This window comes from Pristis pectinata, chromosome 9 (genome assembly GCF_009764475.1).
Source record: "Pristis pectinata isolate sPriPec2 chromosome 9, sPriPec2.1.pri, whole genome shotgun sequence".
Classification (NCBI taxonomy): domain Eukaryota; kingdom Metazoa; phylum Chordata; class Chondrichthyes; order Rhinopristiformes; family Pristidae; genus Pristis; species Pristis pectinata.
This window is the reverse complement of record NC_067413.1, coordinates 85617975-85632662: the sequence shown is the minus strand read 5'-3', so window position 1 is coordinate 85632662 and position 14688 is coordinate 85617975. Positions and strand designations below refer to the sequence as shown.

At 40.5% G+C, this 14688-nt stretch overlaps 1 protein-coding gene across 1 annotated transcript in view; it reads left to right on the top strand.

The window, feature by feature from the left end:
* The window catches only part of LOC127574338 (serine incorporator 1-like), a 68899-nt gene that overhangs the window by 12048 nt on the left and 42163 nt on the right, over nucleotides 1-14688 (top strand). The window contains exons 3-4 of the mRNA XM_052023268.1: nucleotides 4268-4458; nucleotides 4913-4992. Coding sequence (XP_051879228.1) covers nucleotides 4268-4458; nucleotides 4913-4992 — 271 coding nt within the window. The remainder of the gene's footprint in view (nucleotides 1-4267; nucleotides 4459-4912; nucleotides 4993-14688) is intronic.

The following is a 14688-nucleotide window of genomic DNA, read 5'->3' as shown; positions in this document are numbered from 1 at the left end:
CAAACCTAGTGTCCCCAGTTCTGCGCTTTAAGTAGATTGGAGGGAGCCCATCATGAAAGCCATGGTATCCAGACCTTGTTTTGTCATCTGTTGCTACCTGAGTGCCTGAGATCTCCTGAAATGCACAATCTTTTGGCGCTGTTCATCACACAAAGTGGAATCAGACAATATGATGTTCTAAAAGGTAATTTTCCAATTTCAGGGAGCTGTAGTATTCCTTCCCAGATGAAATAATCAGAAAATAATTCCTAAAAATAAAAGAAAGGACAAAATTATCCTAAGAAATACTAAAATATGTCACCACATCACTAAGTAAAATTGTCATCATCAAATGGATGCAAAATCTTTTAACTCATTTCCCTTCTCAAAAAATCCCAGACATCATTATGAGGATAACAGGCATTTTTGTCTGATTGTGCTTGGTTTAGAGGATACTCTTTGACGCACATGTACAATGTGGTGGGAAGTATTACATGGATAATAAATGGGGCTGGGTTTATTGTCATGGAGTCACACAGCACAGACCCCTCTATCCACCATGTCCATGTCAGCCTTCAAGTACCCAGCTATACTATTACAATTATCCAGCACTAGGCCTGTGACTTTCTAAGCCTTGGCAGTTCAAGTGCTCAGTTAAATACTTCTTAAATGTTGTGAGAGTACCTGCCTCCACCACCCCCTCAGGCAGTGCATTCCAGAGTTCTACCACCCTCAGAGTGATAAAAGTCTTAAAGTCTTCCTCGAGTCCTCTCTAAATTTCCTACCCCTTACCTTAAACTTTTCCCCTCTGGTTATAGACAGTTCTGCTAAGGGAAAAAAAGTTTCTCACCGTCTACCCTACCTATGCCACTCATACTTTTTTATTCCTAATCAGGTCACCCTCCAGCTTTTTCCACTCCATGGTAAACAATTGCACCTTAAGCAGTGGGACACAATCAGTGAGACTGCAGATGCTGTAAATCTGGAGCAACACACACAAAATGTTGGAGGAACTCAGTCCTGATGAAGGGTCTTGACCTGAAACGTCGACTGTTCATTTCCCCCATAGATGCTGCCTGACCTGCAGAGTCCCTCCAGCATTTTGTGGGTGTTGCACCCTGATCAGTGTCTTCTCACAGATGAAATGCTCCAGTCCAGGCAACATCCTGGGGCATCTCCTTTACACCTCTCCAGTGCAATCACATCCTCCCTATAGTGTGGTGACCAGAATTGTAAATGGTACTCCAGCTGTTGCCTAACTAATATTTTATATAGTTGTACCATAAAGTCCTTGCTCTTATAATCTGTGCTCTGGCTAATGAAGGCAAGTATCCTGTATGCTTTCTTAACTACCTTATCTCTCTGTGACACTGCTGCCTTCAGGGATCCTTGGACATGTATACCAATCTTCCTCTGTTCCTCAGTACTTCTTTGGGTCTTATCATTCACTGTGTATACCTAGTTTTATTAATCCTCCCTATCAAAGGCCTTACTGAAATATGTTTAGACTACATCAACCACACTTCCCTCACTAGCCACCTCCTTGAAAAATTCAATTAAATTAGTCAGACAGGATCTTCCCTTAACAAAGCCTTGCTGACTATCCCTGAGTAATCCTTGCCTCTCCAAGTGCAGACTAATCCCGTCCCTCACAATTTTTTTCCAATAATTTCCCTTCCACTGAGTGCATGCAATCAGCCCAATCTTATTTTTCTCTGAATGCAGTGCAAAAGCCATGGCTTATGTCGAAACGTAGTGAAGAAAATCATTCCTCATTAACTTGTTCATTAAATGGATAAAGGATCAATGCTGCCAGTTATAGTTGTTCATTTCATCCAATGTCACTTTTATCCAGTTTCCAATGAACAACAGGGGTAGATTTTGTGGATTTTTGTCCCTTTGAACAATTTTGCCATCGGTGTTAAGGAACCCACTCCAACTCCACTGCAGCTCTTTGTAACCAATGGCTTAGTGTTCTTGCATTTCATTGTTCATTTTAACATGGGCCTTTCAGCTCTGAGTTGAATGTTGGGAGCTCCTATTCCAGACAATTCAGCACATGTAATGCTGGCATCTCAATCAGCTTTTCCAAGAGGATTGCTGGACTTTTGAAATTACACCCTCTGAATTTTGTGAGGAAATACCAAATGTTTCATCTGCAACTGGCAGTATTTTCTTCCACAAGTGCTAGCAGTTTAGGATTTCTGCAGAGCTCTGCATCAGCGTGGATGTCCCAGACTTGCTAACCACTATTTGCTGGTGCACTGCTTATTGCATTTCAACATCAGACTCCACATTTCTACAACCTCAGACTCCCAGAGATACCATACCATTTACATTTGAAACAAAAGGTTGTCTTGAGAGAGGGAACATTTATTTGTAAGAATTGTTATGTTAGGATTGGGAGAAATAATCAATGAGTACTCGAATAAGTTTATTGCTTAGAAAGTTATTCTCATCTAATAATATCAATCATACAAATGCAAATCAGAAATTCAAATTTTGTCAGATCCCTTAATACTTACCTGTGAGGAGCAATGCTATTAAAATGGGCAGCACATCGATTAGAAAATAAGTTGAATAAACTATGGCTGAAAGTTTGTGATACTTTGTGCAGACTCATAAAATTATAGAATTTGATAGTACAATTGGAGCCCATTTGACCCATTGTGTCCATTCTGGCTCTTTGCAGAGCTACTTAGTTAGTCCTCGTGCTTTCTCCCATGTAAGGCCAACAGTAATGTAGCAATGGACCTTAAATTGGATCAAAGTGCTGACAAATCAGATGAGATCTTCCATCTGCCCAAGAGTGATACAAGTTTAAATCTGCCATAAATACATTAAACAATGTAAGTCACTTCCATTTGCAACCTCCATCCCTAATCAAGAATTTTAGCTTAGGATGCACTCGGTGCTTTGAATGAAATTGTGCTAAAATTTTTGTTCATTTTGCAGACTAAAATTTTTGTTCATGTTTCAAAATCATTTGCATATCAGTAAATGTACAATCTTCCCCAAATAAAAATAGTGGAGCAGCATTTTACAATGTAATTTAAAAAGAATAAGCATTTTAACTGAACATGGTTTTATTAATACAGCTGCAAATGGCTTCATTAACAAAATTAAGATTTTTGTCTAGTCATTTGCTTAATTATTAAAACTGAAAGTGATATTTAAAAATTATAAATAACTATTTATTAGTTATGTCAGTATAGAGTGGTCAGGTGTTCAGTAAACTGAGCATCCCATTAAGTACCTCTTCACTTGGGTAAGCTACTGGTTTGCTAACTATTTGGAATTTGGGAGAAACAACTTTCAAATGATCTTATTAGCCATCTTTAATTTATTTTTTTCTATTCAATCCAGCTGTCAGATTATTCTGAAAATTTAATCCATTAAAACTCAATCCAGACTCTTTTTGTGGTGAAATAATCAAATAAAATCCAAAAATCTAACATACAATGTAATTTTTTTTCTTTTTTTATTCTAATTGTGTTCTTTCTTGTAAAAATTAGGTATAATTTATGTTTAATTTATGTTTTTCTTGTGAATGTTATGTATCTAATGCTATATACCTGTGATGCTGCTGCAAGTAGGTTTTTCATATGTACTTGTGCATATGACAATAAACCCGACTTTGACTTTGATGTTGCGTAGGAGGGATTTCTGTATCCTCAGGTTGACAAACGATGATAGGTGCTGTATCCAGAGAGACCAGACGTATTGGGTCACTAGCCAATCAGATATGGGTCTGACCTGAGGTGGTGGAGGAAGGGGAGTGGTGGTGTCGGGATGATCATTGCACAGCAGGATTTCAAATTATGGGCAGGACCCTTAAGAAAATAATGAATTGAAGGTATTTTAAAACCTTTTATAAACCCAGCTGGTGACCATTCAAGCATCTGACTGAGAAAAGAACTCACGTTTTCCCTGGAAGAGGCATTTGACCACATTTTAGGCACTTGCTGCTATAGTCATGGGGCTCCTGTGCAGATTAGTCAAATTAATTAACTGCACGACATTCTGTGACCTGCAGCACAATAATTTTTGGAATCAGTGCAGGAGATCGCAGGATGTTGTGGATTTGCATTTCCTGTAAGATAGGCAGCCAGCAAGTTTACTGGCTCAAGTGCACATGGGCAATATAGGGGAATGAAACTTTATTCATGCATCTCCAAAGCACATGGAATGAATATGTGACACATATACTCCAGACATTTTGAGAATATTTTTAAATGGTTTTTCTCTCTTTAGCCACAAATAATGATGCTGAGAAATTGTCTTTTAGATTCCAGGATTCTGCGAGTTTGGTTATAATGCCCAATTGCCTGAAGAGAATCCTGCAATATGCAGAGTGTTAGTTGGTTACAAGTCTGTGTATCGCACCTGTTTTGGAATGGCCACTTTCTTTTTGCTATTAGCTCTGCTTATGATCAATGTGAGAAATAGCAAAGATCCCAGAGCCCTGGTACACAATGGGTAAGTTTTCCTTTGTGAGTTGCCTTTTGAAAGAAATTACGTGTTTGGATCAAGTTTTTAGTCATTGCCTTGGTATTAAAAGGAATGGGCCATATTTAAAATCCTACTCTTGACAGAAAACCTTGCCTGCTTGTAGTATATTCTGGATAGCCTCATGGAAGTCAAAGCTCCTTTCAAGGGTATGGGATTTACTAAGAATCTATCAATAGTTATTCATTCTTTACTCATGAATACCAAGCAACTCCTAATATTAAAAGCAAATTAATTTTGTATAAAATTAGAATACATGTGAAGTGTGATTGACTTTTGTTAAAATAACCTAAAGGTTTCCTTAACATTTTTGAGTATAAGTAGTGACACATATTTAAAAACATTCAGGATAGTATAAGAAGAAATATAGTAGATAATGTTAAGACATCTATAACTAATAGTTCCTTTAATATTTTCTTTTCAGTTTCTGGCTTTTCAAGTTTGGAGCACTTGTAACAATAATGGTTGGTGCATTTTATATCCCTGAAGGATACTTCAGCCGAGGTAAGTGTAAAGTTGCCCATCTTGAATGGACTTTAAACAACTTTTTAGTGCTTTTACATTCAGTATTTGAAACCAAGCCATATGAAACCCAAATGCCTGGAACCATTGCTACCATGTGCCAACAAAGCTCTGTGGGGAAAATTATAAATCAATTAGTGATTTTATAATATAGATGGTAATGAGGTGAAAGAAAGATGTATGCTCTATGGAGCAAGATTATTATGGAAAGTTTACCTTGATGAAAGGATTTTGTGGATACATCAGGTTAAATGGTGTTTAATATTTGATTGCAGTTTTATCATTTTAATTGCTTGCGTGTGGCAGAAATAGGATATATGATGAGGAACAATGCCACCATGTCTATAAACACTTATAGTTGTCACAATCTTACAATTGCTTAGTGCAATCATAGGATAGCATTTGTATCCCACAACTTCTTGGTATCTTTTGTTTATGGAGCTACAGGAGTTATGGAGTTTGTCAGAAAGTCATAAGGAACCTGGATCCCTTCTGTCCATTTTGTTTTCTTAACAAGAATTCTTTTTTTAGAAACTAGTTTACTGATAAATGTCTATGTCCTGAATTTCCTCATGGGTTTTGCTGATCTCTTGCTGTGCCACAGCTGACAGAATCTCCAGGGAAATGACAAAGTTCTGAATTTAGAAATTCTATTGTACTGCATAACATTTTTATTTGCAATGTGATAAAGTCTTATTAGAAGTCTGATAGCTAGATACTATCAGGTATTTTATGCACCAGTATTGCACTTCTGAATTTTCACTCAGATATAACCACTCTGGTCATCTTCCATAGCCAGATTACTTTGCCTTTTGTCTCATTGTCAGTTGTGGGACTTGGCTCTGTATATCAAACTTAGCACTTTAAAAACAAAATGAGAATCTGAGAACTTCTGAATTGGTGGGATGATACCATGTAAAAATACTAATTTGAATGATACCAGACTGAATGATTTTTTTCATCAAAGTTAATATAGGAATGGCCCATACTAACTGCAAACCTCGTACTTTGCCCTAAGAAAAGCATATCTGATAATTAGACTACCTGGATTCCTTCTGTCCATTTTGGTGCCTTAGCATGCTCAATTGCTAATTAAGTGGACATATTATATATTCAGAGAACTGATTAATATGAATGGATAAAGCTGGCTAACTCTTTTAGACTGTAGGATGGTTTTTGAAAGTAAATTTGGTTAAGAAGTTTAGTTGTGGAGCTTTTCATGTTGTGTTCTGATTTATGTAGAATTAGAACCTTGGGTCCATGGTGTATTTACACAATTTATGGTAGTTATATAGCAAACAGCAAGAATTTATCTCCAAAAAGCACCTCAAGACACTGGTAACATTACCAACAGTGCTGTATCTACAAAACCTTTCAAAGCTACAGGAAGGATTAGCAAACCAATGTCAGTGTCCACGCCCAAGCCAGTATCTCAGGCATTGTGGCCATACAGGTAATTGCCTCTGTTGGGCAGGCCAGTTTTTTTGTATGCCCAACAACAGACTCCCACAGCACTCTATACTGAGCTCTGTCACAGGCAGAGGTTACAGTCAGAGAAAAATGTTCAAGGATATTCTCAAAGCCTCTTTGAAAAGTGCAACATCCTTGGTGCCACTTGGGAATATCTGGCCTCAAAGTGGAGAAGGAGCATTTGGGATAGCATTAAGTACCTTGTGTCCATGCATCAGGAACACACAGAAGCAGCAGAAGGAATATGTTTCCTCTCAAATGATTTTCTTGCCAGTTCCACTGGGCACATGCTACCTGATCTGTGGAAAAGTCTGTGATTCCTACATTTGTCTTAATAGTCACCTCAGAACCTCAAAACAGGAGGCAAGTCATCTTCATTTCTGAGGGTCTGCCTAAGAAGAAGAAAGTACTGGCATGGCTCTGCAATTGAGTAATTTATCCTTTGCTATGACCGATTATAATGGAAGTACATGGCATGGAGGGTGATGATGTCACTGTAAGTAAGGCACGACTACCTCATGCGGTATGGCTATACATAGTTGTGGTGAGTCAGTTCCTTAATAAATCATGTCTTTTTTTTGAGTAACTCTAGTAGTTTGCCTTCAGAGGTGAGTACCAAGTAATGGAGAATAATAGAATCAACTGGCAGTTCATGAGGAGTTGGAACTATTAACCATCAGCTTACATCAGGACTAGGAAGGATTGCTGGCTATTCAGAAGTTTGCTGACAATAGAGTTTGGAAATCAGTACATGGGCCCCATGGACAGGAAAAATGAACTTGGAGAGAACATGGTTACAACTAGTAAACAATGACCAACTACCGCAAGATAGTATTTTTGTACTTTTTAAATATAATATTCTTATTGATGTTCTATAATGATTCTATAATCTACAGAACGTGCTTGTCCTATTCCTACCTTAGATTCCCCGAGGGAGAACAACTGTTCTGTCTGTTGCCATGCATGCTGCTGATCATTAAATTGTTTATGATGGACCACATCCAGTGATAAAATGTCTGCCCATCTTTTGCATTTCTTTTATCCTTGGGTATTGATATTGGTATTGGTTTATTATTGTCACTTGTACTGAGGTACAGTGAAAAGCTTGTCTTACAAACTGATCGTACAGGTCAATTCTTTACGCAGTGCAGTTACATAGAGTTAGTACAGAGTGCATTGATGTAGTACAGGTAAAAACAATAACAGTACAGAGTAAAGTGTCACAGCTACAGAGAAAGTGCAGTGCAATAAGGTGTGAGGTCACAACAAGGTAGGTCGTGAGGATTTGTTCAATAGTCTTATCACAGTGGGGTAGAAGCTGTCCTTAAGTCTGGTGGTACGTGCCTTCAGGCTCCTGTATCTTCTACCCGATGGAAGAGGAGAAAAGAGAGAATGTCCCGGGTGGGTGGGGTCTTTGATTATGCTGGCTGCTTCACCAAGACAATGAGAGGTAAAGACAGAGTCCAAGGAGGGGAGGCTGCTGTCGGTAATGCGCTGGGCTGTGTCCACAACTCTCTGCAGTTTCTTGCGGTCCTGGGCAGAGCAGTTGCCATACCAAGCTGTGATACATCCAGAAAGGATGCTTTCTATGGTGCATCTGTAAAAGTTGGTGAGAGTCAAAGGGGACAAACCAAATTTCTTTAGCCTCCTGAGGAAATAGAGGTGCTGGTGAGCTTTCTTGGCCATGGCTTCTACGTGATTTGACCAGGACAGGCTGTTGGTGATGTTCACTCCCAGGAACTTGAAGCTCTCAACCCTCTCGACCTCAGCACCATTGATGTAGACAGGTGCAATTACACCGCCCCCTTTCCTGAAGTCAATGACTAGCTCTTTTGTTTTGTTGACACTGAGGGCAAGGTTGTTGTCATGACACCATTCTACTAAGCTCCCTATCTCCTTCCTGTACTCCGACTCATTGCTGTTTGAGATATGTCCTACAACGGTGGTATCATCTGCAAACTTGTAGATAGAGTTAGAGCAGAAGCTGGCCATGCAGTCATGAGTGTATAGGGAGTAGAGGGCTGAGGATGCAGCCTTGTGGGGCACCAGTGTTGAGAATAATTGTGCCGGAGGTATTGCTGCCTATCCTCACTGATTGCGGTCTGTTTGTTATGAAGTCGAGGATCCAGTTACAGAGGGAGGTGTTGAGTCCTAGGTCTTGGAGTTTGGTGACAAGCTTACTTGGGATTATTGTATTGAAGGCAGAGCTGTAGTCAATAAATAGTCTAACGTAGGTGTCTTTACTGTCCAGATGCTCCAGAGCTGAGTGTAGGGCCAGGGTGATGGCATCCGCTGTTTGCAGTGGATCCAAGTTTTCTGGTAGGCTAGAGTTGATGCGTGCCATGACCAGCCTCTCATGGTGGTGGATGTCAGAGCCACTGGTTGGTAGTCATTGAGGCATGTTACATTGCTTTTCTTTGGTACCAGGATGATAGCGGTCTTCTTAAAACAGGTGGGATTGAAGCAGAGAGAGGTTAAATATGTCCGCAAATACTTCTGCCAACTGATCAGTACAAGATCTGATCGCACGGCCAGGAACACCATCTGGGCCAACTTCATAGCTGGAGTGGAATTTAAAAGGAAGCTGTCTCCTACGAACACCACCACATTACCTACTCAATCCTATCAGGCTCTCTCCCTCAACTCTTCTGCCTGTACGATGACGACTGATTTGTTGCTGCTTCCTGCACTGGAAAAAATCATTACTTTTCCACCCTCCTCTCACTTCCACATGGTCCATCTCTTCCCTTCTCTTTCTGGATCTCTTCATCTCCATCTCAGGGATAGACTAACCACAAACATCCATTACAAGGATGGATGTTAGGATATTTCCAGGATTTCACATTCACAGAAAGGACTGATGTGCATACTGCCAATTAGCATGACTGAGTTTCGTCCTTCTTTGGAATGTTTCAATACTATAATACTAGTGTCGACTGAGCTTGGCCAACACTGAGTCTCCAGCATGTCATTGCACAAACAAAAAGCCCTGGTTCTGCTGTGAGGAGCAACAGAGGGCATGTAAGCTATTAAAGTAAAAATTAGTAGTGAATCCTTCCTTGTCCATTATGACTTCCGTTGCAGTTCTTGAGTTTCAGGGTAGGTGCTGTTCTTACCCATTTAATGCAATCGGGCTTTGAGCTAACAGATGCATTCACTTCCCATACCTTGGATTCCAGTGATATAAACTATCCACAAAAGAGGTTCTGTCCATCATTTTTGGGGTTATCAACTTCTGAAGTTTGTGGTTGGAAGCATTACATTGTGGTCATGGATTATAAACTGCTGGTTGCAACTTTTGGACCAAAGTCAGCTACTGTAGTGATGACAGCTGCATGCTTGCAATGAAGGTCCTTCCTTTGGTCACCACTGGATTACTCCATTGAATGCTGCACATGGAAGCAGAGTACAACAACAGGTGCACTGTCACATCTCCCTTATGATGAGACAGTGACTAATGTGGAACAAAGCATTTTCAGCTGCATATTGATGATGATTTTCCTGTGATGGCCAAAGATGTTCCTTTGAGGCAGGTGTTCAGGCATTCCTTGATATACGTGTATCATTTGCACATTTTCACTGTTGCATCACTGACTCTGTGGGGTATGTCTTTGATTTGTATCTATTTTTTGCTTTAACAAATAGTGCATCACTCACTGCCCATGGGGATAGACAGTATCAAAGTAACCAACACATTTCTCTCAGCCTTTTCTATTTAAAAAACTTAACTTAATGAAATATTTAAATGGAATGCATCCCTTTCATAAAGCAAGGAATACCTGTATGTGCAGTATATACTTTGTGGGATTGCCATGTATGTACTTTGTGGGATTGCAGTGAATCTGAAATGGTACAAGTGACAAGCTTAGACGTTTCTGGAGAAGCAGCATGAGCTGTTGGTGAGTTGAGATTGCTCAAAGTGGGGCCTCAGAGTGGTATTTCCAAAGATCGTATATCTAGTGAACGACATCACTAGATGTCTTCCATTGCAATGACTTCCATTGCAGTTCTTGAGTTTCAGGGTAAGTGCTGTTATTACCCATTTAATGGAATTGGGCCAGCACGTGGATATTGTCCACATATTGATGGCGACCAGAGGCTGCCTGTAGTGGTCTACGGTTATTCAGGACACTGACGATCTCTACAAACATGGCATTGGCTTGCTTATCCCTTTCTATCAGGAGCAAAGTATTTCCTCATGTTCAAAATGGTTGGAGATGTTGCCTTTAGACCATGCACCTATGCAGAGCTAATCATAGATGCTCTGTGGTCAGTATCTGCTGCTCATGGCCTTCTGAATCAGAATCAGATTTATTATCATTGACTAGTATGATGTGAAGTTTGTTGTTTTGCGGCAGCAGTACAATGCAAAGACATAAAATTACTATAAATTACAAAAATAAATAGTGCAATAAAAGGAATAATGAGGTAGTGTCCAAGGGTTCATGGACCGTTCAGAAATCTGATGGTGGAGGGGAAGAAGCTGTTTCTGAAACGTTGAGTGTGAGGCTTCAGGCTCCTGTACCTCCTCCTCGATGGTAGTGTGATGTTCCTGAGGAACATGTCTGATAATAATTGGCACAGTTTGTCACATTCCTTTGCTTCAGTGGAAACTGCCATAGTTTACCATCCCCTTTGCATCCAGTGTCTAGGGGGAGGGCTACTGAACCATCTATCCTCATTGCAAAAGAAACAATGAAGGGACAGCTGTTGGACAAGGTGTCCAAACAGCCCTTGATGCATCAGCTTCCATTATTTCTTCTTATGTACAGGGCCATCCTTCAGACACCACAATTCGTAATACTTGGGAAAAGGAGTCCCTATTTACCTCGATATTCCTTTTTCCATTATTGAACATCTTCCTTGCCCACTCCTAGGATTGTCACAGTCAAGAAGTTGCATTCACAACCCTCACAGTGTTCTCTCCTACAGTTGAGTCACTTTTTACAGAGATAGATGCCCTGCCAATCCAGCTTCCGCATTGTGATCTTCAAGGCATCATTACTAAAAATAGATCTTCCTCATGATATTACATCTCCATGTTTAGCCATTGCCCTTTAAGTTGAGAGCACTGTCCTATAAAGCCAGTTGGCTTAGTTCTCCAGTCCAGAGGCAATCAATGGTTCTTCACCAAATGGAAGGAGTCTAACCCATCCCTGAGTGTTCTGTAAGTATTCCATTGAAGTTGGAGGTTTGTTTGAGAGAGCTTTCAACTTTAAACAGCCCACTGGTGCTGGCTGCATCAGGATCAAAGCTTTGGAAACCTTATAAAATTATTGTGATGGCTGACTCAATGCATCTACTGAAACAGTGGTGGCTGTTACTTTAGGGGGTCCCAGCATCTTTGTTGCCTCTTCCTCTTGCTATCTTGTTGATGTAGAAGTCTCCCAAGGATGTTCTGTAAGGCATGAAAGACTTCTTACATTGAGCTGCAGATGCACATATTGAGTTTCTCTCTATCCTTCATCTTGATAGTACACATGGAAACGCTTTCCGTTCCACTGACCATATGCATTGTCCTTTTTAAGGATGGGGTTCTGAGACCCAGCTCCCTAGTCTCTTTGGCTCAGGCAAGTGTTTCCCCTCCATGTCCATTTCCAGGTCGCCAGAATCACAAAATGCGAGCCATCTGATGTGGGAGTCCTAATGCACTGGTGAAGGAATGCCAAAGACTCCATGAGAATTGGTGAGGAGGGAGCAGGAGAAGTGTTGATTGAAATACTCAGGTGCTTCTTCATCCAGTTGTTTTCTTCTGGGCCATTTCCTGCGATGTTAAAAACCAGATGCTTTATCAATATAAACATTGATGTCTCATTGGAAAATAATAGCTGAGTCAATGCCATTTACATTCTTTGGGCTAGAAATTCTTTTCCATAATTACATTCCTTAACTTAGGTCTACTTTGTGCACCTGCTATGTAGCTCTTGAAGTTCTCCCACTTTAGGTAATTCTTTCAACCCCCCTTCCCCACAAACCACCTCCTCCCCCCCCCCCCCACACCATGCTTCTTCTCTTCTTCCCTTTCCTAGCCTTTTTTTTCCTCTCCCTTCTTACCCTTGAGCCATCCCCCAGTGGACCTGCTCTCCCCTCCTCCCCTGCACCTGCCTATCACTATGTCTTACCTGCATCTTCCTATCACCACCTTATGTCCACCCCGCCTCCCCCCTTTTGTCCACCTATCACTGCTCTGCTTTTCCCTCCTATATGTTGGGCTTCCCCTTTTTATATCTTCAGTCCTGAAGAAGGGTCCTGACCCGAAATATTGACTGCCTGCTTTTTTCCACGGATGTTGCCTGGCCTGCTGAGTTCCTTTAGCATCATCGTGTTTTTCACCTTGAAGTTCGACTGGATCCTCTGGCTATATATTTTGCAGTGTCAAGCAGCAGGCAACACATGTGACATTACTAGTAAATTCTTCTTCTGTGCATCTGAGGCCTCTGAATAATCTGGGGCATTCACATTGAAGCAAGTCTTACTGGAGAGTTGAGAGCTGTTTCAGCTTTAGTTAAAGGGTTACTACACCAGATCTGCTCATGTCTCCCCCTTGTCTGTTGCTGGCCCCTACTCCAATGCCACATCATCATCTAATTCATCATTTGCTTATCCTTCCCACCCCCAACCAGATCATCATGATGCAACCTGTGACTTTCCTGACTTCCTCCAATTCTTTAATTTTTGAGCAGTGGAAGAATTCTTCAAGGCCTTTGAATTTTCAGGCAAAGCTGCAACTATCTGTCTTCACCTTTAGAAATCTCTTGTGATACTTAATCTGCTCTTCCCTCTCTGCCCCCACCCTCCCCTGCTCAGCTTTACCGGGGAGATTTGCAATCATCAGCCGAGTTTCCTCATAAGCTTTGAGCCTTCTGAAACTATCCATATCCCTGTTCAATTTCTTTGTCTCTGGTTGTATCCATGCAGTTGCATACTTCTTTAAAACATTCCAATTGTCCTCCACTGGCAGGAGACCAGCGGAACGTGTAGGGAAATGGCAGAAACATTTGCTTCACCATTACTTTGGAGACTCCCTGGTCTCCTTCTGGAGTTGAATGCTGTAGAATTTTAGATTCTTCAAGTACACTGCTCGAAGGAAGGAAACAGTAGTTTAGATGGTGATGAGTTTAGTAGGTTGTATTATTGTTTCCAGACATATCTTGGGAACAGAGCAAATTTCCTTTCATCATGCCCGATAGATTATGCCTTTAACTTTTTGATGAGGTAATGGGTAGCATTGATAAGGGTAATGCAGTTGATGTGGTGCAAATGGACTTCCAAAAGGCTTTTAATAAGGTGCCATTTAAAGGCTGATCAGTAAAATTGAAACACATGACATAAGAAGACAGTGATAACATGAATGTGAAATTGGCTAAGTAACAGAGCACAGAGGATCATGGTGAATGGTTGTTTTCCAAACTGGAGGAAGGTTCTTAATGGCACTTCCCAGAGATCAGTGTTAGATCCATTGCTTTTTTAAAAAAAATCTATGTTAATGGTCTAGACTTGGGCGTACAAGGTACTAAATATGTGGATGACACTAAACCTGACAGTATTGTGAACCTTGTAGGGGATAGTGATATATTGTAGAAGGATAGAAACAGACTGGTAGAATGGGCAGAAGAAGTTTAATACAGAGACACGTGAGGTGATGCATTTTAATAGGAAGAATGGGAAGAGGCAACATAGAATAAAGAATACTGTTCTAAAAGAAGCAGAGAAATCTGCACAAGTTATTGAAGTAGCAGGGCAGGTTGAGAAAGTGGTTAGTAAGGTTAATGCAATCCTAGGGTGTATCAGAAGAGGCATAGAATATAAAAACAGGGTAGTTATGCTGAACCATGATGGGAAGGATGTGAAACCATTGGAGAAAGTCCAGAAGAGATGTACAAGAGCAATTCCTGGTATGAGGGACTACAGTTACTTCAATAGAAAAGAGACACTTAGGCTACTCTTTGAAGAAGAGAATGCTGAAGGAGATTTGATAGATGTGGATATATATAAAATGATGAGGGGTCTGGACCAAGAGATAGAAGGAGGTTGTTCCCTGTGGTGGAGGCATCAAGGACTGGAGGTCACAGGTATAAGATAAAGCGGAAAATAATTAAGAATGTCTGAAGGAAAAAATCGTTTTATGCAGGGTGTGGTTGAAATCTGGAATACAATGCCTCCAGGTGATAGGGACTGGTTCCATTATGGCCTTTAATTGGATAAATG